Genomic DNA, 25,145 nt, shown 5'->3' with positions numbered 1-25,145 from the left:
AAGATAGCAGAGGACACTGGACAGTAGGAGAAAGGGAAAGAGCAGGAGCATTGGAAGAGGTGATAGGCAAGTGAGAAGAGGTAAGAGGCCAGAGTGGGGAATAGAAGAAAAGGGAAGAAGGTGGGATTCTTTTTTTTTGAAACCAGAAGGGGAAATCAATGTTTATGTCATCAGGTTGGAGGTACCCAGATGAAATACGAGGTGGCCTCATCATGGTAGTAGAAGAGGCCATAGACAGACATATTTGAATGGGAATGGGAAGGGGAACGGGAACGTACTGAACACAGTGGCTGGTGGGGTGGTAGGTAAGCAAAAGGGGAATGCTATGGTGCCAGGAGGATGGGGTGAGGTAGACATGCGAGAAATGTAGATGGTAGTGGAGAAAAGCTTTGTTCTTTGGAAAAGAAGATATCTTCAATGCTCTGGAATGGAAAGCCTCATCCTGAAGACAGATGTGACAGAGAAACAAGAACTGAGAGAAGGAAATTGCATTTTATTCTATCCCCGTTAGCTGCATACATAGCAGGAGATTCCTACCAGATAACCATTTTATCAAAATCCAGATGTTTATCAACAGGAATGTAGCACAAGCTGCACTTGTCTAACCTCACTTTAACTAACAAAATCATAACAACAAAATTACTAAAATCAAGCAGTATAACAATTGAGAACCAGCTAACCTGATAGCAAATTCTAGTTCTCATTCAATGAACAAACTAGCCTTCTGAATAGCTGATTCTTCAATTTTACTCATACAGCTGATATTAAATAATACTGTTTCAAATTATCTCATAAAATCAGGGCAGCAATGGTGTGGCGTAATTAGTTTCTGACTCCCTTGCCTCTGGGAATACCATCCAGGTTTCTAATTTCAGACTACTGCTCTGTGACACCTGCTGCATCGTGCATATTTGGATGTTGAACAAGCAGAGGATCAGTCTCTGATATGATGCGTTCTACAGAATTGCTTGTTGGCACTTGCTGTCTAACTCGCATATACTTGGATCAGTACCAGAAAGCTGCCAATGTTAATGAAACCATATAATGGTTCGAGTCACCACCTGCAGAGGTGGAATAGAGAAAATTAGGGATGTGTGAGGCGAGGACAAGATTGAATGGCCAATCATGCTTCTGTGTTTATATTTATACTTGTGCCATTTTTGCAAATAAAAACAATTATTAAATTGCAGAGGTAAGTAAATCTAATTGCCGCAGCTTTGGTGAGACTAAATTGGAATTTGTATTCTTTGGAGAAGGAGCTATTGAGCCAAAATCCCTGTCTGGTATACATCATAAGCTGAGGACAACTGAGGCTGGCTAATATCAGCCATTTGTATTTGTGGCTGTGTAAGTACTTTGAATGCTTTTAATGCTTTTGCTCTTAGATATTGAAGTACAATACCTGATCTGACAGGAAAAAAATTTCAATTTAAAATTACTTTTCTTCCTATGCAGAGAAAAAAAAATGGTTAGTGGGAAATTAAAGTTTGTGAAGTAGAGGCAAGGAATACTGTTTAAATGCACAAAACCGGGATAGACCAGACTATTTTTTTTAGCAATATTATATTTAATAATTCAAGAACTGAGGATGAATATACTTTAGAAAATGCATTCAACCTGAAGTATCGCAGCACACATATTGCTTTGAGAAAGCACAGCACCCAAATAAGAGGCAGTTAGTAGAGTGACTGTCCAACAGCAACAGTTACCTGGGCTCAATCCTGACTTCTGGTAGTGTCTGCGTGGAGTTTACATGTTCCTCCTGTAGGTGCATGGGTTTCCTCAGGCTGCTTTGGGCTTCTTCCACAGGCTTTAGTAAGTGAATTGACTATTCTAATGTGCCCCTGGTCAAATCTGGGTGAAGAGAGTTGGTGGGTGAGGAGGGTTGGTGGAAACTGTAAGAGGGAGCTAAGAAAGATGGCACTGGTGGTTTTTGCAGCACAAGGTGACTTCTTCCAGTTCAACCACAGAACAGCTTCTTCTTCTCTTATGTCTTTCTTTTCTTTTCAAGATGTCAGGGTTCTGTCAAGAGTCTGTGATCTACAGCTCAAACTATGGTTATTTGGAAGTGGTGGGTCTTCACACTGGCTGTGTGGCCTGGCGCTTCACTATCTCCAGGAACGGCTTGGCAGACGTGTGCCGTCAGGGAGCGCATCCATAGGCAACCCAGCTCCTCGCTGCTTTCACTGACTGAAGCGTCATGGGGGACTGAAACATCAAGACAGCAGGCGGTACATGCTGCTGTCAGAAGAAGGCCTCTGTACTTGAGCGATTCCTCCCTCTCTCTCTCGATGGCGAGTGACAGCCTGTTGGTCTTCGGGTTGGGGGTGGGTGGGGGGGGTGAGGTTGCTTGGAGAGGTGATGTGGAAGATTGTAACATTGGAACAGCAAGTCTTTGCTTTCGCTGCTGCAGGAGAATGACCACTTTCTCCCTCGATGGGGGAGAGCCTGTCTGAGATACTGAAGTGATGGGTTAAGGACTGCAGTTTTTGATGAACTCTAGATCAAGGTCTCTTGTGTGGAGGGGGGGTGGGGGTATCAGTGTTTCTTCTGGCGCAAGGTTGGGGGGGTATTGATGCTTCTGTTGTTGCTTGTGCGGTGGGAGAGGGAGGAGGGCTTCGGGGTTTTGAAGTTCCTATTATTCATTCTATGGGGTTTCTTCTTTTGTGGATGTCTGCGAAGAGTAAGAATTTCAGATTGTAAACTGAATACTTTCTCTGAAATTAAATTGAACCATCTGAGGTGTGAAAAGTAGGTTAAAGGGAAAATTAGTGAGGGATTAGATTGTTCTCTGAGCTGGTTCAGATTATGTCGTGACCAATATGGAATATGTGGACACAAGATATTCTGCAGATGCTGGAAATCCAAAGCATCACACACAAAATGCTGGAGGAACTCAGCAGGTAAGGCCGCATCTATGGAAATTAATTAACAGTTGATTTTTCAGGCCAAGACCCTTTTTCATGGCTGAAAACAAAGGGGAAAGATGCCAGACTAAAAAGATGAGTGGGTGGGGAAGGAGGCTAGCTGGAAGGTGATAGGTAAAGCCAGGAGGGTGGGAAAGGTCAAGGGCTGGAGAAGAAGGAATCTGATAGGAGAGGAGAAAGGACTATAAGAGAAAGGGAAGGAGGAGGAAGCCCAGGGGGAAGTGATAGGCAGATGAGAAGAGGTAAAAGATCAGAGTGGGGAATAGAGAAAGGGGGGTGGGCTGGAAATTTGTTTACTGAAAGGAGAAACCGATATACATGCCATCAGATTGGAGGATATCCAGACGTTATACAAAGTGGTGCTCCTCTATCCCAAGGGCGGCCTCATCTTAGCACAAGAGGAGGCCATGGACCGACATGTTGGAACCAGAATGGAAATCAGAGTTAAAATATTTGGCCACTCGGAAGTCCCACTTATGGTGGATGTGTACTCCACCCATCCATTCATATTACAACAGCAACTTTTATTCCTTGACACAGCAGAAATAATCAAAGAAGAGGAAGCTTTATGAAAGCACCAATATATCTGTACCTACCAATTTGTTTCCGGTAGTGATCAATTGGAATTTTAGAGGTGCTAGCGTCCTTCCTTCCCATTATTGGTATTGCAGCAGACCATCTATAAATTTAAAAAGTATTTCAATCAAAGGTTTCTTTCTAAAGAAACAATTAAAATATTTGAAAAATTAGTACATTTAACTTGTTGCTTCTTGACAACATTAATGAGGTGGAAGATTCTCATTTCTCTAGATTATTTCCATTTGTAATCTAGGCTGCCATCCAGTATTTTACACATTGAATTATGGGACATGAATGTCACTGCCAAGGCCAAAAGTTACTATCTATACCGAACAGCTCTTAAGGAGGAGATGGTGAGACACTTCTTGAAGATACTCCAACAATATGGTTGGGTGGGGTGTTTCAGAATTTGGTCCAATCATGTTGAACTATGATATATTTCTTAGTGAGTTGAGATGACGTTGAACAAGTATGAGACTTGTTGTTCCCATTTTTCTAGATGCTGAAAAATAAAATTCCATTATCCTCCTTATAAACTTTGGCAATATGCAGACTTTAGTGAGCTGATTGGGGAAGGTATTCTAAAGATGAGTTGCTCATCATGGAATACATGATCCCTGCTATGCTCTTGCAGCCACTTTATGAAGCTAGACCAGTAATGATTCTGTCCATTGATGATTTAAAAAATTGAGGATAGGGGAATTTATTGATGAGAATGCCAATGAATGTCATAAATTACTGGTGTTGGTTATTACCTAGAACTTTAGTGACATAAAAGCTACTTTGGATCGAGATTTTGCTGAGTATGGCACAAATTATCTGAGGTATGACTCGCTCTCATCACCACACAAGTTCCTCACTCACAGGTTTGTAACACTGCTCAACTCAAATCCAATACAGAGAACAGAAACAACGCAGATCAGCAGTAGCATCGTCTCCTCGCTGATAATCAAACTCAGGCACACCTCAAGGATACACAGGCTCTACACTCGTGGCTGCTGGCTAAGCACTGCTCAAATATCATCTACAAGTTCACTGATGACACCATTATTGTTGGCAGAATCTCAGATAGAGAAGAGGAAGTTTACAAGAGTGAACCTCAAACTCAACATCAGCGAGACCAAGGAATTGACCATGGACTTCATGAACCAAACACTGGGAGACAATCAGCAGTCCTCATTGAATAGTCAGTGATAGAGAGGGCATCAATATCTCAGAGAAATTTTCCTGGGCCTGACACATTGATACAGTCATGAAGGCGGCACATCAGCACATCCACTTCATTAGGAATTTGAGGACATTTGGTATATTATCAAAGACATTTACATACTTCGAGACGTATGATTGAGAGAAATCTGACCGATTGCATCACAGCCTGGTATGGACACTCCAATGCACAGGTTTGCGAAAGGCTGCAGAGGGCAAAAACCTCTCTGCCATGAAAGAAATCTTTAGAAGGTGGTTCATCAAGAAGGCACTATCACTAAGATACTCACCACTGGGGACATGCCCTCTTCTCCTTACCACAATCAAGGAGGAAGTAGAGGAGCCTTAAGACCCTCACTTCAATACCAGCTTCCTCCCCTCTGTCATCAGTTTAATGAACAGTCCATGAACATACCAACACTACCATACTACATACATCAAAGTTGCTGGTGAACGCAGCAGGCCAGGCAGCATCTATAGGAAGAGGCGCAGTCGACGTTTCAGGCCGAGACCCTTCGTTCACCAGCAACTTTGATGTATGTTGCTTGAATTTCCAGCATCTGCAGAATTCCTGTTGTTTGCGTTTAAATTCACTACCATACTACTCCTTTTCTTTGCACTATTTGACAAGCTGCCACACATGAGGCTGCTTAACAAGCTATGAGCACATTTCTTCAGTACTATGTGATCCAAGATCGATTTTATCTGAAGTTAATCAGGTTACTGATACTTCTGGATGAAAATGCAACCTTGAACTGGCCAGATCCAGGCAGGAACGATACAATCAAGTCTGATTTTACACACGTATGAACAAAATGGATGTCCATTCTGTCTTCAAATGTTTTTCATACAAAGTCTGCTGGACCCATATTCCGATGGGTTGACTATACTGTATGTGCAATCATTTTCTCTTGCTCTTTCACGACTGCAGTCTCATTGTTTAATGTACTGTACCTCAGAGCATCATTACTGTGACCCCTGCCTCACTGATTATCCTGCACCTTGCATAAGCAAGAGGATATGCATGACACAAGCTCTCTATCAGGGTATTGGACCACAGTGGAGATGATAAACAGTTATGTCACCCCACCACCACCACCAAACAACTACACTCTCCCTCACCTCCAAAGTAATACACACAAAATGCTGGAGGAACTCAGCAGATCAGGCAGCATCTCTGGAGAGGAACAAGGAGCCGATGTTTCAGACCCAGACCCATCGTAAGTTCTTCCAGCAATTTGTGTGTGTTCCTCAGGATTTCCAGCATCTGCAGGACCTGTGTTTATTGTGATATCATGCACAATGATGTGCCAGTTCATGATTAGACAGAGCACTGAGTATGTGCAGGATTGCCAGAAAGTTCCAGCACGTACCTGGGTTAAGACGTGTTTGTTTATTACTGTAAATAAAAGTTCTCTAATTCTTCCAGAATATGATTCTTTACTGTTAACCCACAGTATGCTTAAACAGAAGTAACATAACATGCTGTCAGAAGTAGTTCTGGAAGAATAATACAGGAGAATCAAGAGTCGAAGATAATAGAAAAAAAAGAAAAAAGTTCGAACTGTAAACGGTAAAATGGAAGGATTACAACCCCCACCAAAACTTCAGCTGACTGGCAATGTAGCTGAGAATTGGAGGATATTCAAGCAACAGTTTGAACTGTACTTATCAGCGATTGATTATGAATAAAAATCGGAAAAACAAAGCTGCGCTTTTGCTGCATGTAATCCGGAATGACGCAGTAGAGGTATATAATAATTGTCTCTGAAGATGGAGATAATTTCAATTTAAAGTTGATAATGGACAGATTTGAAGTATTTTGTATACCTAAGCTTAATTTGACGTATGAGCGATATAAATTCTTCACATGTGTGAGAGAGCCGCTGAAACAATTGATCGGTAAGTTACCGAGTTATGAAAGCGTAGTAGAACATGTGAGTTTGGATTGCTCACGGACTCTCTCATTAAAGATAGACTTGTTTATGGCATTTGAGATAATGCTCTGAGAGAAAGGCTGTTGAGAGAGCAAGATTTAAATTTTGAAAAAGCTCTGGCACTTTGCAAAGCTTCTAAGACCGTGACGTTGCAGGCTGAAGAGCTTTTTGTCGAAAACTGCAATGTAAACACTGTAAAAAAAAAGTGCGAATACATCAAGAAATATAATAATACTTCGACAAAACCGACAGAGAGCAAGACGGCACTGGAAAGAAAAAAGTCTTTTGATCGCTGTGCGCAGGAACATCATCCAAATCAGTGTCCCGCATATGGCAAAATTTCCAATGGCTGCGGTAAGATTAATCGTTTTTCATGCTGTTGTAAAAGTAGAAAGAAGGAAAATAAAATGAAACAAGTAAATGCTGTGCTTGAAGATGAACATGAGGAATTTTAAATAGATGTGCTTTGTGAAAATAAACAAAGTACGAATGACTAGACTATTCCATTGCAAGTGAATCAAAACAATAATCTGTTTAAACTTGATACTGGAGCACAAGTAAATGTTCTTGCAGAATCTGAGTTTAGTGCTTTAAAGACTAGACCAAAGTTACATCAGACAAATATAAAAGTGACTGGGTATTCAGGTGCAAACATTCCAGTTATAGGAACATGCGTGGCAAAGGTATCACACAAAAATATTGTGCATACGCTTTCATTTGTGGTCGTGCCAAAAAATGTACAGTCAATTCTGGGTTTACCTTCCTGTGAAAGACTTAATTTGGTGAACACAGAGCTGAAGCGCCAGAATGTTGCATTACAGTCGGCAGAAGGTGATGTAACTCGACTGCAGGTCCAGCTCATGGAGGCAAATGCTGACACGGAGAATATAAAAGCAGTAGCTGCAGTGTCTGAGACGACCAAACAAGAGGCAATTGGTGATATGAAAAAGCAATGGCAGGAGATTGCTTCAATGCAAACGATGATGAAAGAGACACTGAGAGAACATGAGATTCAGGTTCATCACCGTCTAGAGCAAGAACGCTCACAGTGGGCACAGTATAAGGAAGAAGTGAAATCACAAGTGAAAGAATTGAGAAGTATTATTGAAATGGTGAAGTCTCAGCATAAAGAAAGAGATTACACAGTTAATGAATGAATTAGATGAAGAAGATTCATATTTCATTACAAATGGAAGTGGAACGTGGATTGACTGATCTAAGGAAACATTTGTCTGAAGGACAAGAAGACAAAGGGAGGATACAAGATAAAAGGAATATGTGGACACAGGCCAGATCATACATGGTCCAAACAGAGGAGGGAGCGGTGTTAAGAAAGAATCGCCAAGGCTTTAAGAAAGAGCCAACTTCAGAGTTTCAGTTATCTGATATAGATGTGTTTTGATTAACGTTGTTAATTGTTTTTCTTTTTAAGAAAAGGAAGATGTGGTGATATCATGTGCAATAATGTGCCAGTACGATTGGACAGAGCACTGAGCATGCGCGGGATTGCCAGAATGTTCCAGCACGTGGCTGCGTTAAGACGTGTTTGTTTATTACTGTAAATAAAAGTTCTCTAATTCTTCCAGAATATGTTTCTTTACTGTTAACCCACGGTACGTTTAAACAGAAGTAACATAACATTTATGATTTGTTGTCCCTCTCTTCTATAGCAACCTTTAACGCAACTGGTCTGTGGCTACTTTGGAGATGGGTCCTTTAAGGTTTCACAGCCTTCCATGTACAAAACATGCTAGTCTGCAGCTTCCAGATATTCCTGTGTATCCCAAGGCTTTTGCTCCTTTCCAAATGGGCACAACAGCGCATCACCTCAATGCCCTTACAATGAGTTTTGTCACTGCTCCGGGTCGGGGGGGGGGGGGGTGCAATGAATGCTAGCACCAGGCTATGACTTCTTATCTACTCTTAATGGTTACAACCGAAAATCAAGGTACAGCTCCATTCATTTTCTTTGTCTGTATGTCATCATTCCTGATCTCCCATCTTTGCACTAGCACAAACAATGAAAAAACACAAACGGTTGGAATGAAAATGGAAAACAAAATGATATTCCAAAACAGAAACACGAGATATCAACCATCTGTTTGTTAAAATATTAAATTACAGGTAGTGTCGTATGGCCTTTTGTGCATTTTCACGCACAACAGTATCCAGAATTTACAGAGAATGTTGCGATAAAACAAAAAAAAATCCAGTAAATGGCAGTTCTGTGGGCAAAAACACCTTGTTAATGAGAGAGGTCAGAGGAGAATGGCCAGACTTGCGCAAGCTGGCAGGAAGATGACAGGAACTCAAATCACCAAGCGTAACAACAGTGGTGTGTAGAAGAGTATCTCTGAATGCAGAACCCGTCGAACCTTGAAGTCGTCAGGCTACAGCAGCAGGAGACCACATGCATACACTCAGTGACAGCAATATTGAGTACAGGAAGTGTCTCATAACGTGGCAACTGAGTTTATTTGTTTCATTACCTTGAGTCATAAAAATTAAAAAGCTTGTGCCTGCCTACACATTTATTCCCAGATCAGAGTAATACATGCGCTAGAAAGTTACATCAGTGCATTCTGAACTCTGCCTCCAAAATTCATACCTTTTTGACTATATGCTACTGTCCATTGAGAAGCAGATTATAGCAAGTTTTTAATTTATTCAGTATTTTCATCTATTCCAAACAAGCTTGTTAGTGACCAAGTGTGACAATTTGGGCAAAGACCACCTTCCATCGTATGTCATCGTTTGTGACTAAGCACATTAACTGCAACTACATATTCACAAAGACCCAAAAAGACAGTACTGATTCTTTGCACTGAGGGCTTACCCAGTCCAGATACAACATGGTTGAGTTACGCCACAATAGGTCAATGGCAGACACAATCTCAATGGCTCTTCACATGGTCTTAGACCCATGTCAGGATGCAGTTCATCGACTATACCATCATCCCCACAATCCTGATTGATAAGTTACAGACTTTGTACCACGCTCTGCAATTGGATTCTCGACTTCCTAACTGGAAGACCACAATCTGTGCGGATTGGTGATAATATCTCCTCCTCACTGACGATCAATACTGGAGCACTTCAGGGGTGTGTGCTTAGGCCACTGCTCTACTCTCTCTACGCCCATGACTGTGTGACTAGGCACAACTCAAATACCATCTACAAATTTGCTGATGAATCAACCTTTGCTGGTAGAATCTCAGAGATGGAGACGAGAGGACATAGAGGAGCAAGATATGCCAACTAGTAGAGCGGAGCCACAGCAACAACCTGACACTCAACGCCAGTAAGACAAAAGAGCAGATTGTTGACTTCCGGGAGGGCAAGACGAAGGAACACATACCAATCCTCAAAGAGAGATCAGAAGTGGAGACAATGAGCAGTTTCAAGTTCCTGGGTCAAAATCTCTGAGGATCTAACCTGGTCCCAACATATCAATGCAGCTATAAAGAAGGCAAGACAGCGACAATGCTTCATTAGGAGTTTGAAGAGATTTGGTATGTCAACAAAAACACTCAAAAACATCTATAGATGTACTGTGGAGAGCATTTTGACAGGCTGCATCACTGTCTGGTATGGAGCTGCTACTGCAGAGGACTGAAAGAAGCTACAGAGGGTCATAAATTTAGTTGGCTCCAACTTGGGTACTAGCCAATGAAGTACCCAGGACATCATCTCAGAAAGGTAGGACCAATTATTAAAGACCCCCAGCACCCAGGGCATACCCTTTGCTCATCAGGTAGGAGGTACAGAAGCCTGAAGGCACACACACAGCGCTTCAGGAACAGCTTCTTCCCCTCTGCCATCCAATTCCTAAATGGACATTGAACCCATGAACACTACTTCACTTTTTTAACATATATTATTTCTGTTTTTGCACAATTTTTAATCTATTCAATATACATATACTGTAATTGATTTACTTTTTCTTTTCTACATTGAACTGCTGCTGCTAAGTTAAATTTCACAACAGATGACGGTATTAATAAACTTGATTCTGATTCTGCCAGAATGAGTCCATGCTGGCACATAGACCCCTGTTACAGAGCATAAGATCACAAGTTCAAAGGGGTGCAATAACTACTCCTAATGCGAAGCCAATTTATTTTAAGAAAAAATTACTGCATCGTGAGCTTTGCTGCTACCTTATCCAAGTGACATTTTAATGCCAGAATTCAGTCAGATAGTCAAGATGCAATGAGCATGTATCATGCTTCAGTATCTGACTGTTCACTGAAATCTGATGGTATTTAGATCCCTCCAGTAGTACATTAGCCCAGCCCCAAAGGAGGTGGAGATGGAAAACCTTCCAAGCTAATGTTGGGCTGGGGATGTCACATATTACAGTCACTGGTCAACTTGCAAACTCAAATGACTGTTTGTTTTCTTCCATGGATGCTGCCCGGCCTGCTGAGGTCCTCAAGCATGTCATGTTTGTTGTTCAAGATTTAGGACCATAAGACCATAAGATATAGGAGCAGAAGTAGGCCATTTGGCCCATCGACTCTGCTCCACCATTCAATCATGGGCTGATCCAATTCTTCCAGTCATCCCCACTCCCCTGCCTTTTCCCCATACCCTTTGAAGTCCTGGCTAATCAAGAACCTACCTATCCACAGATTTAACATCCTCTGACTAATGTAATTTCTCCACATTTCTGTTCTAAATGGACACCCTTCAATCTTGAAGTTGTGCCCTCTTGTCCTAGACTCCCCTACCATGGGAAATAACTTTGCCATATCTAATCTGTCCCGGCCTTTTAACATTTGGAATATTTCTATGAGATCCCTCCTCATTTTCCAGAAGTCCAGGGAATACAGCCCAAGAGCTGCCAGACGTTCCTCATATGGTAACCTTTTCATTCCGAATATCATTCTTGTGAATCTCCTCTGAACCCTCTCCAAGTCAGTATATCCTTTCTAAAATAAGGAACCCAAAACTACACACAATACTGTAAGTGTTGTCTCACGAGTGTGTTATAGAGCCTCAACATCACATCCCTGCTCTTATATCCTATACCTCCAGCATCTGCAGTCTCTCGTGTGTCACGGAGGGAGTGAAGCTCAGCTCCACTCCAAGCAAAGTTTGCTATGCAAGTAGTATGTTGTCAAGTTTGAGATAAGCTAGTAGTTGAATGGAAATAGTCCTCAACTGAAAAAAAAGTATTTATTTTAATTTTAGACCATAAGAAACAAGAGCAGAAAGATGGGCCAGTCTCCAGGGCTGAACGGGATATACCCCAAGTTGCTACAGGAAGCGGAGGAAGAAATTACTATGCCATTAAAGATGATCTTTGTGGCCTAACTAGCAACAGCAGTAGTGCCAGAAGATTGGAGGATGGCAAATGTTATTCCTCTGTTTAAGAAAGGTAAAAGGCATAACCCTGGGAATTACAGACCAGTGAGACTTCCATTAGTGGTGAGAAACTACGGGAGAGGATTCTTAAGAGACAGGATTTCAAGCACTTGAAGAAGCAGCGTTTGATTAGGGATAGTCAGCATGGTTTTGTGAGGGGCAGGTCGTGCCTCACAAGCCTGATTGACATATTTGAGAAAGTGATAAATATTGATGAAGGCAGAGCTGTGGGTGTAGGGTAGTGCACAAGGGATAAGGAAGTTTGGCCTTTGAAGAACAATTAAATAAACTAAGCCTACACTCACTGGTATTTAGATAAAAGAAGTGGTCTTATTAAGACAGAGGACTGGAGTCACAGAAAACTGCAGCACAGACACAGGCCCTTTGGCTCATCTAGTCAATACTGAACCATTTAAAGTGCCTAGTCCCAATGAGCTACACCTGGACCAGAGTCCTCCATACCCTTCCCATCAATTTACCTATCCAAACTTCTGTTAAACATTGAAATTGAAATCGCATCCACTACTTGCACTGGCAACTTGTTCCACACTCACACCACTCTAAGAGTGAAGAAGCTTTCCCTCATGTTTCTTTAAACATTTTACCTTTCACTCTTAACCCATGACCTCAAGTTGTAGTTTCACCCACCCTCAATGGAAAAAGCCTGCTGCATTAACCCTATTTATACCTTTCATAATTTTGTATACCTCCATCAAATCTCCCCTTAATCTTGCTGGTGAACGCAGCAGGCCAAGCAGCATCTATAGGAAGAGGCGCAGTCGACGTTTCAGGCCGAGACCCTTCGTCAGGACTAACTGAAGGAAGAGTGAGTAAGGGATTTGAAAGCTGGAGGGGGAGGGGGAGATGCAAAATGATAGGAGAAGACAGGAGGGGGAGGGATAGAGCCGAGAGCTGGACAGGTGATAGGCAAAAGGGGATACGAGAGGATCATGGGACAGGAGGCCTAGGGAGAAAGACGGGGGGGGTGACCCAGAGGATGGGCAAGAGGTATATTCAGAGGGACAGAGGGAGAAAAAGGAGAGTGAGAGAAAGAATGTGTGCATAAAAAGGAGTAACAGCTGGGGTACGAGGGGGAGGTGGGGCCTAGCGGAAGTTAGAGAAGTCAATGTTCATGCCATCAGGTTGGAGGCTACCCAGACGGAATATAAGGTGTTGTTCCTCCAACCTGAGTGTGGCTTCATCTTTACAGTAGAGGAGGCCGTGGATAGACATATCAGAATGGGAATGGGATGTGGAATTAAAATTTGTGGCCATTGGGAGATTCTGCTTTCTCTGGCGGACAGAGCGTAGGTGTTCAGCGAAATGATGTCCCAGTTTGCATCGGGTCTCACCAATATATAGAAGGCCACATCGGGAGCACCGGACGCAGTATATCACCCCAGTCGACTCACAGGTGAAGTGATGCCTCACCTGGAAGGACTGCCTGGGGCCCCGAATGGTGGCAAGGGAGGAAGCGTAAGGGCACGTTGCCACCTCCAACGGGATCCCACCACTAAGCACATCTTTCCCTCCCCCCCTCTCTCTGCATTCCGCAGGGTTCGCTCCCTACACAGCTCCCTTGTCCATTCGTCCCCCCATCCCTCCCCACTGATCTCCCTCCTGGCACTTATCCGTGTAAGCGGAACAAGTGCTACACATGCCCTTACGCTTCCTCCCTTGCCACCATTCGGGGCCCCAGGCAGTCCTTCCAGGTGAGGCATCACTTCACCTGTGAGTCGACTGGGGTGATATACTGCGTCCGGTGCTCCCGATGTGGCCTTTTATATATTGGTGAGACCCGACGCAGACTGGGAGACCGCTTTGCTGAACATCTACGCTCTGTCCGCCAGAGAAAGCAGGATCTCCCAGTGGCCACACATTTTAATTCCACATCCCATTCCCATTCTGACATGTCTATCCACGGCCTCCTCTACTGTAAAGATGAAGCCACACTCAGGTTGGAGGAACAACACCTTATATTCCGTCTGGGTAGCCTCCAACCTGATGGCATGAACATTGACTTCTCTAACTTCCGCTAGGCCCCACCTCCCCCTCGTACCCCAGCTGTTACTCCTTTTTATGCACACATTCTTTCTCTCACTCTCCTTTTTCTCCCTCTGTCCCTCTGAATATACCTCTTGCCCATCCTCTGGGTCACCCCCCCCGTCTTTCTCCCTAGGCCTCCTGTCCCATGATCCTCTCGTATCCCCTTTTGCCTATCACCTGTCCAGCTCTCAGCTCTATCCCTCCCCCTCCTGTCTTCTCCTATCATTTTGCATCTCCCCCTCCCCCTCCAGCTTTCAAATCCCTTACTCACTCTTCCTTCAGTTAGTCCTGACGAAGGGTCTCGGCCTGAAACGTCGACTGCGCCTCTTCCTATAGATGCTGCTTGGCCTGCTGCGTTCACCAACAACTTTGATGTATGTTGCTTGAATTTCCAGCATCTGCAGAATTCCTGTTGTTTTCCCCTTAATCTTCTATGTTCTGGGTAATAAAGTTCTAATTTATTCAATCTTTCCTTATAATTCAGGTCTTCCAGACCTGGTAACATCCTTATAAATTGTCTCTATAATCTTTCAATCTTATTTACATCTTTCCAAGGGAAATTGGCAAAATGGATGCCAGGAAGACCTTTAATCTGTCTGGACAGTAAAAATTAGCTTTATTGAGACACGTGTAATGAATCACACAGCAAAATGTGTTGTTTGTATCAAATCAAATCAGGAAAAATATCTATAAGAAGAGATACAGTCGACATTTCAGGCCAAGACCCTTCGTCAGGACTGACGAAGGGTCTCAGCCTGAAACGTCGACTGTACCTCTTCCTCTAGATGCTGCCTGGCCTGCTGCATTCATCAGCAACTTTTATGTGTGTCGCTTGAAATTCCAGCATCTGCAGATTTCCTCGTGTTTGCATCAGGAATATTATGCTGGGGGAAGCCCAGAAGGGATGCTACATTTCCAGTGTCAACATAGCAAACTCATTAACCTTAACCCATCTGTCTTTGGAATGTGGGAAGCAACCCATGTGGTCACAAGGAGAATGTACAAACTCCTTACAGACAGTGTCAGAAATTGAGCCCCAACTGTTGATCACTGGCGGGCACCGTAAAGAGTTGTGCTAACCGCTACAATGCCAGGACCGGCTAAGGGATCAGCCATTTAGAGCTGAGATAAGGAGAGTTTAATTTTACATTGATGGCTGTAATTCTTCAGAATTCCACACCTTAGGGTGTATATTCAAGGCCAAGATTGCTACTTGGACATTGAGTGAATGAGGTGATATGGGGAACAAGCTTCAAAAGGTGGAACATCAGCCATGACTCAAAAAGGCCTCGCATCTTGCACCTGCTGCTATTGCTTATGTTGTTGATCTGAAGGTGAATTCAGATTCTGAAGTAACCTGCTGTTCTGTTTTCTCCAAGCACTTATGTTCCCACCCACTTGTGCCTTGGGGCATCTGCTACACAGCAGCAGCTTGATGACATCAATAAGCTACGCAGGGAAGCTCCTGGATATTTTAACAAGCAGGCTTGTGTATCATGCGCTATCATCTGCTGCACTAAGGTCAAAGCACTTGTCTTCAGATAAATTTGGAAACCGTTCTTGATGAGTATGGTTAGTGCAAATAGTAGATCGCATGTGCTTCTACTTGTGGTAGACAGCTTGATTGACATTAAAAATGCCTTCCATCTCTGATGTTGCACTTTAGCTCATGTAAACCCACAGACAGCAGTGACAGCAGATGGTTACTGGAGGCAGTGCTGCCAGGATTCATCCCTGGTACTATATACCGACAGCATTACCTAATCACATTGATGGCTTCCGCTGGTCAGCGTTGACCATGGATGATGCGTCCTAGCTGATGAAGTTGATACACAAGCCAGGATAGTACAATATAGAGAGCAAGCTGTTGCTCGCGCAGCAGACTCCCCCTCTCCACACACCTGATGAATCCAAAGGAACGACAAAGACTGATAACAGTTTGGCACTAGTGACGTGGCAGGAGCTGCCTGTCAGCACTGAACTCAAATTAGGCCTGCCTTAGGGACTCCAGCTCCAAATTTTTCCTTGGGATTTACTCTCAAAGCCTTCCTCACAAGTGGGTGTATCTGCAAGGCAGCAGAGGTTTGAGATCAGATTTTCTTCTCCTTTATCAACCGCCAACCACGGCTGACAAGCCTCATCTGCCCAAAGTGACTGGTTTTAAGGTGCCAATAACCTGCCTCTGCCCCTTCTCCTGTCAGTAGAAATGGTTCTACCAGGCTTAGTAAGCAAGCCATATGTGAAGGTCAGGAGCCAGGTTGGTTGCCAGAGGCTATTTGAGACACATGGCACTGGCAGCATTTAATGGATAGTGGTCCCTATAAAGTTTGGTTAACAGCCCCTTCTATGACTACAAAGTACAGCAAGCTGCTGTAATAGCCTACGGTCTACCTCCATGTCACCACCAAGAGGCATATGCAAATGCTCAGAGGTATCATTTTGGTGCACAGAAAGATCACTCGAGATACCAATGAGCCTCCATCCCAAGTGCCAGTTGTGTGTAAATTAAGGTTGTAGATTCTTGAGGAATAGGCAGCTATAAAATGCAGTTTGAATGCTGGCTCTTGAAATGTCACTTCAGTGAGAACAAATTTCTAAAATGTTTACTGTTCTACAAGCAAATAAGAACACCTATTTTTCAGATCAGCAAGGTTGAAACTTCTGCAGGAACAAAGCCATTGTTGACATTATTTAGGAGAGTTTTCTGCCAGAAATTAGAATTCATCCTTATTTAATGCACAAATTAACTGAAGCAACATCAGAGATTACAACCGAAGTATTAGTGGGCTGGGGAGTGGTTGGTGGTGGGGGGGTGGGGATAGCAGTGCCAGAAAAGTTGCTTTCAACAGGCATCTGTCGGCTGTGCTGGGAAAACACCAGCCTCTCTAAAGATAATTGATGCTACTTTCACAAAGGCGAGATTTTAACAGGAAAGGGTTGCTAGTACACAAAAAAAAGGGAAAACAAAAATTATAGATGATTAAAAACATGTGCAAATGATTCCCGTTTCCAGGCTCACATTTCATTGCCAGACTTCCTGGTGGATTTTTGATAGCATTTGAATTTTCCAGCTGTTATTAAAAGGTTTGTAAATAATTACAATTTTGCTCTACTCCAAGTTAAACTCATTTTCAAGTGCACATCCTTCCACATTGTACAAATTTATAGCCCATTGATATTTTACAGTAGTTAAATCACAGTGCAGAGATAAAGCTGTATTAAGATCTACTGTACTTTTCTAATTATAAAATGCAAAATATGGCTAGTGATCCATCCTTCAAAGCAACATAGTAATCGTCATTCTCTGGTGCTGCTTTGATGGTTCGTAAACAAAACTCCACAGAAATCCTGGGAGACATTAACAGACGTTGCCACAGTGTCTAATCAGATAGCCATTTGCATAAAGTATCAAGTGTAATTTAAAATGTGTTGCACTAGATGTGGAAAGGGAATAATAGATCTATATTGGTATATTTGAAATGAAGGTTATTATCAAAAACACATCCCTTAGGGACTTGAGCTCATCACCCTCTGCACTCTCATAAAGACTAGCTGTACCTCAAAAGGCCTAACTGTATTGATATTTTCACATGAACTGTGAAATGCTAAAGGAAGAAAAGTCACTTTAATATGAAAGAAACCTTTGTTGCATTACTTGCTGGTACACAAAAGCCATCTGAACACTAACATTGGACAACACAGATTTTGCTTCCTGAATACTTTTGAGTGTACCTTATGAGTTTTGGGCTGCTGATCATTAAAATTGCCATTTTTTAAAATCATCTTTATTTCAATTCATAATTCAAGTCAGAATAATTGACGCCAAGATTAAAGGCAGCATTTTTGTTGGTCCACAAATCAAACAGGTCATCAATGTCAGGCAACTTGAAGAACTTCTAGTGGATCCGGAGAAAATCACATGTTAGGCATTCAAGAATGTTGTTGAAAATTTTCTCGGCATTTGCAGAGCATCAAACTATGTGCAGGTAGTTGACAACACGTTTCAAGCATACAAAACCACAAAGTGCAGCATGTCACTAAAGATTCATTTTCTACATTCCCATTTAGAATTCTTCCCTGCAAATCTTGACGCTGTCAGTGGTGAGCATGGTGAAAGGTTTCACCAGAACATTGGGGTCATGGAGAAACAATAACAGGGCAACTGGAATCCATCAATACTGGCTGATTATTGTTGGACACTTCAGTGAGAAGCCTCAGAGTACAAATGAAAATTATCAACAAAACATTTTTAGCTTAATTGACCTATTGTAAAGCATCAACACCATTATGCAATTAAACACATGATACTCAATTGAAGTTAATTTCTTGTTTCTACATGATACAGGTAGTCTAAAATTATATTTGTGCTCTGCTTCAAGTGGTCTATCATAAACAAGAGTAATTTCTGAGGAAGCAACGCTTTTGACAAAATTTGTTGTCCAGTGTAATTTAACCCTAGCCAATCAATGGCATTGATTTAAATATTAACAAAGCCTTTGAGCAAACACTCATACACTTACATAGCTTAATTACACCCAGCGGCCACTTTATTAGGTACACCTGTACAGGTACACATTAATGCAAGTATCTAATCAGACAATTATGTCGTAGCAAATCAATGCATAAAAGTATTTAAACATGGTCAAGAGTTTAGATGTTGGTCAGACCAAAAATCAGAATGGGGAAGAAATGTGATCTAAGTGACTTCTACCGTTCAGCCATTTTTGAATTATCAGAATTTTTCAGTGTAGTTATATTGCACCCTGAAATGTCTTAAACTTGAAAGAATGGAAGGTATTATAAATTTGTAAAAGTACATGAGGAAAAAAATTAACTTACAAGGAATAGGGGCCGTCCTTCCTGCAGTTTTATACCTGTTCACCTATGCAAGATTGAGAGAGCCATGAATTGAATTGATGTACAGAATTAACGACTTGTCTGCTCAGCATACTCACGTCTCATGGCCATTAGCAGTGTTGTTAATTGTATCCAGGTGACCATAAATTGGGACAGGAATACTGACAGTTTAGAAGATGCATTTGTTTCCTCAGCCATTGAAAGACACCTTAGCTTCTTTCTCACTTTGTATCTTTAATTCACATTTGATATCTGCAATCAATGTAGCTGTGAAGTACACGTTTTATTAACTCTGAATTCAGAAAGTGCAGGTTAGATACATCCCAAAGAAGAGCAAGTATTCTAAAAAGAGAATGAGGCAACCGTGGGTGACAAGGGAAGTCAAAGCACAACAGCAAAAGAGAAGAAATAAAATATAGCAAAAATTAGTGGGAAATTAGAGGATTGGAAAACTTTTAAAAACCAATATAAGGCAACTACAAAGGTCATAAGCAGAGAAAAAAAATTGAAATATGGAGGTAAACTAGTCAATAATATAAAAGAGGATACCAAAAGATTTTTCAGACAGTAAAAGAGATGTGAGAGTCGATATCGCGCCACTGGAAAATGATGCTGAACAGGTAGTAATAAGGGCCAAGGAAAAGATGGACAAACATAATATTTTGCATTTGTCTTTACTGTCAAAGACACCAGTAGTATGCCCAAATTTCAAGAATGTCAAGGGGCAGAATTGAGTGTAGAAGCTGAAAGGTGAAGGTAGAACTTTGACCAGATGGACTATACCCCAGGGTTCTAAAAGAGGTAGCTAAAGAGATTATGGAGGCATTAGCAGTGATCATTCAATAATCACTACACTTTGGAATGGTTTTGGAGGACTGAAAAGTAGAAAATATCACTCTGTTCTATAAGATGGGAAGGAGGCAAAAGATAGGAAAATGATAGACCAGTTAGCCTCACTTCAGTGGTTGATAAGATGTCAGAGTCCATTATTAAGGTTGAAGTTTCGGGGTACTTGAAGGAACATGAAAAAATAGGCCAAAGTCAGCATGGTTTCCTTGAAGGGAAATCTTGCCTAACAAATCTGTTAGAATATTTTGAGACAATTATAGGCAGAATAGACAAAGGAGAGTCTATGGATGTTGTCTAGGAGGCTGTCTAAGTTGCATGCCATCTTGGTCAATATCTCCCATCCACTACATAATGTACTGGGTGGGCAATGGAGTACATTCAGCCAGAGACTCATTCCACCGAGATGCAACACAGAGCGTCATAGGAAGTCATTCCTGCCTGTGGCCATCAAACTTCACAACTCCTCCCTTGGAGGGTCAGACACCCTGAGCCAATAGGCTGGTCCTGGACTTATTTCATAATTTACTGGCATAATTTACATATTACTATTTAACTATTTATGGTTCTATTACTATTTATTATTTATGGTGCAACTGTAACGAAAACCAGTTTCCCATGGGATCAATAAAGTATGACTATGACTATACTTGGATTTTCAGAAGGCCATTGACAAGGAGCCATATATAAAGCTGATAAACAAGATAAGAATCCATGGTGTAACAGGAAAGATATGAGCCTGGATAGAAAATTGGCGAGTGTCAGGAGGCAAAGAGCAGGAATAAAGGGGGCCTTTTCCGGTTGGCTGCCAGTGACTAGTGGTGTTCCAAGGGGTCAGGTTGGAACCGATTCTTTTCGTGTTACATATCAATGATTTGGGTAAGTAAATTGATGGCCTGGTAGTCAAGTCTGTGGATGATGCAAAGATAGATGGAGGGACAGGTAACGATGAGGAAACAGGGAGTCTGCTGAAGGACTGAGACCAGGGGTTCCTAACCTTTCTTATTTCATGGACCCCTACCATTAACCAAGTGGTCCCTGGTCCTAGGTTGAGAACTCCCAACTTAGGCAGATTAGGAGAATAGGCAAAGAAGTAGGAGATGGAATACAGTATAAGAAAGTGTATGGCTTTACACTTTGGTAGAGGAATAAAGGTGTAGACTACTTTCAGAAATCAGATGTACAAAGGGACTTGGGAGTCCTCGTGGAGGATTCCCTAAACATTAACCTGCAGTTTGAATCCATGGTAAGGAAGGGAACTACAATGTTCGCATTCATTTTGAGAGGACTAGAATATAAAAGGATGTAATGCTGAAGCTTCATAAGGCATTGGTCAGACCACACGGAGCATTGGACGAACTTCCTTCAGTTAGTCCTGATGAAGGGTCTCGGCCTGAAACGTCGACTGCACCTCTTCCTAGAGATGTTGCCTGGCCTGCTGCGTTCACCAGCAACTTTGATGTGTGTTGCTTGGAGCATTGTGAGTAGTTTTCTTCCTCTCATCTAAGAAAGGGTGTGCTGGCATAGGAGAGGGTCCAGAGGAGGTTCACAAAAATTATCCGGGGAATGAAAGAGTTAACATATGAGGAGCACCTGATGACTCTGGGCCTTTATTCGCAGAAATGTAGAAAAATGGGGTGGGGCAGTGTAATCTGACTGAAACCTGTCAAATACTGAAAGGCCTAGGTAGAGCAGGTGTGATGAGGATGTTTCCTATAGCTTGGGGGGTGGGGGGGAGGAGAGAGGTTTGGACCAGAGGGAACAGTTTTAGAACAGAAACAAAGATAAGGAGGAATTTCTTTAGCTAAAAGGTGGTGAATCTGTGGAATACATTACCACAGATGGCTGTAGAGGCCAAGTCATTGGGTATATTTAAAGAGAAGGTTGATAAGATTCTTGATTATCAACGGCATCAAAGTTTACAAGGGGAGGACAGGAGAACGAAGTTGAGAGGAATTTCAAAAATCAGCCATGATAAAATACTGGAGTAGACAATGGCTGAATGGCTAATTCTGCTCCTGAGTCTTATGGTGTAAGAGTATGGCATGTATTCTATACTCTAAATACTGTGGCCTAAAGTTATTCAAATTTAGATTTTATAATTCAATTCTAAAAATATGCACATGCTGGAAATCTGAAATAAAAGAGATCAGGCAACACCTGTGGAAAAGATTAAAGATTAACTTTTTTTTCCATGTATACACTGAAACACCAGAACATAATTGTACAGTGAAATGCGGCACTTGTTTTAAATCAATACAGCGAGGATTGTGTTCAGAGCAGCCCGCAGGTGGGGCCACACTTCCAGCACCAACATAGCATGCTCACAACTTACAAACCTTGACATTTGCGACCTCTGGATTTCAGAGGAAACCAGAGTGCCAAACGGAAATCCACACAGTCATGGGAAGAATGTACAAACTCATGCGGAAACCCACATGGTCATGGGAAGAACGTACAAACACCATGTGAAAACACACATGGTCGTGGGAAGAACGTACAAACTCGTGCGGAAACCCATAAGGTCGTGGGAAGAACGTACAAACACCTCACAGACAGCTGGAGAAACCGAACCACAATCTCATAGCTGGCGCTGTAAAGCATTTTGCGAACCGCTACGTTATTGCGCCACACTCAAGACAGAGATGATGTTTCAGACGTGCGAGATCCTTTGTCAGAACCGGAAAAAGAGAAAATTAATTAGTTTTCATTAGCAGAGGAGGTGGGGGAAGAAAGGACAGAACAAGGTGAGTATCTCTGATAGGTTGAGAAAAGGGTAATATGGCAGTTAAAGGCGCATCAGCTCTTTCCCAGTTCTGATGAACAGTATCACCAGAAACATTAACTCTGCTTTCCCTTGCACAGGTTCTTCCTGACCAGTTGAATGTTTCCACCATTTTCTGTCTGAATAACATATTACTCAAACGATTACATGGGCTTACAATCTCCTTCACTTGCCGACATGCTACTGTCTTATTGCAAAGCATTTGTAACACACGGTGATAACCTCTAAGAAACACAAGTGCCAGAATATGATTTTGTCATAAGTGAAGTAACAACTATAGTCTAGGTTCAACATGTTGCAGAGGTTTGTGACAGGTACTCTCGGAAAAGAGAGGAATAGTGAACAGAGAACATTCTGGGCACACTTGGCAAGTCAGGCAGCATTAACCTATCAGGGCAAAGACAATTCTACAGACCATTCTGATGACAGCATTTTGGTGTGACACGTTTCTCTTTCCACATATCTCGCCTAGCCTACCGATGCTTCTAACATTTTCTGTTTTATTTTTGATTTTCAGTAATGGTGTATGAGTTTACAACGTTGACAATTATTTTAATAGAAATTACCAATTTGGACACAGATACACAGGACACAATTTTCAAATTTGCAGGTGACACAAAACTTCAAAGCAGAGGGAACTGAATTCAAAGTACGTATATACAGTATAACCATATACAACCCTGAGATTTGTTTTCTTGTGGGTGTACTCAGTAAATCCATAACAGAATCCATGAAGGACCACAGCCAACAGGACAGATAAACAACCAATGTGTATTGCACTTTATGAAAAACATGAATTTCTTCTGGTAAAACAAATTCCCACCCCTCCCCTCTTCTTCTATTCCCCACTCTGGCCTCTTAGCTCTTCTCACCTGCCTATCACCTCCCCCTGGGTCCCTCCTCCTCCCCTTTCTCCTATGGTCCACTCTCCTCCTATCAGATTTCTTCAACTCCAGCTCTTTACCTTTTCCACCCACAGGGCTTCATCTATTATCGAGATATCCTTTTATCCTCTTCCCCCACTTGTTTATTCTGGCATCCTCCCCCTTTCCTTTCCAGTCCTGAAGAAGGGACTTGGCTCAAAACATTGACAGTTCATTTTCATGGATGCTGCCTGACCTACTGAGTTCCTCTAGCATTTTGTGTATGTTGCTTTGGATTGTTCACACCTGCAGAATTTCTTATGATCATGAAAAATATGGATGCTTTGGAAAAGCAGGTAATTAACAAGCATGATTCCAGGCTTTCAGCTTAATCACGTAAATAGATGGGAAAGACGGTGGTTGCTTTCCTTCAAGCAGAAGTGTTTGAGAGAAAAAAAATAAAAAAAAGTCAGAATCAAAAGAATTGAAATGTCTACAAATCTCCAGAACCAGAAAATAATTAGCAAAAGATCGAAACTGAAATAAGAAAAAAAAAAGCTTTCTTGGCAGTGAATCTTTGGGGTCTGGATTGCACTGTTAAGGCAGTAGTGGGAGGCAGATTTAACTGCAGACATCAAAAGGGAACTGAATAAATAGCTAAAAAGAAAGAGAAAATACAGGCTTTTATGGAGAAGGCATGGAGGGTGGAACCAGCTGTATGGCATTTACTGTATGGACACAATGAAATGAATGCATTTCTTCCATGCTGCTATTCTGATCACCCTTTTATTTATTGAATAAAACATTTTTGCTATCAATTTTAAAAGTATTGTTGCATCTCACCACGTTAGCCTTGAAGATATCTCCCCATGTTCACAGCACTCTTCTCTTTTTTTCAATTTAATAAGACCCCACCCGTTTTCACTCTAGCTCCACAATTCAGCTTACATTCTTCATCAGCTCATACTAGGAGAGAGTGGTTCTCAATGGACCATTACCCTAGTATCAAATAAGCCTCTTACGAGCACTTCAGCCTGTTATCTGCTTTGGATGTACAATTCCAACTTTTCAACTTTCTTCAATCCAAAAATTGCTTTTTAACATCTCTGAGGGAGTACCATAAGTGATTTCACCACATGGATAGCAGTGGTTCTAAAAAACGGTCTGCTATGATCTTCTAGACAAGAGCAGCCTTTCAAGCCACATCCAAGTCCAAAGATTCTATTTAGTTAATACTCTTCGCCAAACAGATCTACTTGCTCAAGGTGCTCAAGTCCATTATCAAGAAGATGAATTCTATTTATTAAAACATATTTTGTTCACGGAAATTTAGCAGAATCCTATAATCAACTATATAATATAAATCCACATCATAAGGCCAAAATATATATCCTCTGGATAATTTAATATAAAAGCAAACAGTTCCGAAGCAAAGCCACTGTTGGTTTCCAAGGAACTTCGTAGAGATCTTTGACTACCTGCTTTGAGTACCTCCCTGCAGAGCTCCACAAATCTTCAATTGACCTGCCAGCACTAATTGCCTATCCCCAATTCTCCTTGGTAAAAATGGCGAACTACCCTTTTAAAAGATGCAGTCCTTCTGGTAAAGGTACTCACAGACTGCTGTAGAATCTGGGATTTAGACTCACTGAGAGTGAAGGAAAACTGAATGTAATTTTTTTAAATATTTTCCCTTATGCATGGTTTCCTTAAGGGGAAATCTTGCCTG

At 41.9% G+C, this 25,145-nt stretch overlaps 1 protein-coding gene across 4 annotated transcripts in view; it reads right to left on the bottom strand.

Annotated features, from left to right (window-relative positions):
- triqk (triple QxxK/R motif containing) overlaps window positions 1-25,145 on the bottom strand; it is a 69,319-nt gene that overhangs the window by 30,928 nt on the left and 13,246 nt on the right. For all 4 annotated transcript variants that reach the window (XM_063061398.1, XM_063061402.1, XM_063061386.1 and 1 more), the window contains exon 2: window positions 3,524-3,606. In XM_063061398.1, the coding sequence (XP_062917468.1) occupies window positions 3,524-3,584 (61 nt within the window). In that variant the 5' untranslated portion in view covers window positions 3,585-3,606. The remainder of the gene's footprint in view (window positions 1-3,523; window positions 3,607-25,145) is intronic.

This window comes from Mobula hypostoma, chromosome 1 (genome assembly GCF_963921235.1).
Source record: "Mobula hypostoma chromosome 1, sMobHyp1.1, whole genome shotgun sequence".
Lineage (NCBI taxonomy): Eukaryota > Metazoa > Chordata > Chondrichthyes > Myliobatiformes > Myliobatidae > Mobula > Mobula hypostoma.
The sequence above is the reverse complement of the archived record's forward strand: the minus strand, read 5'-3'. Positions and strand labels throughout refer to the sequence as shown.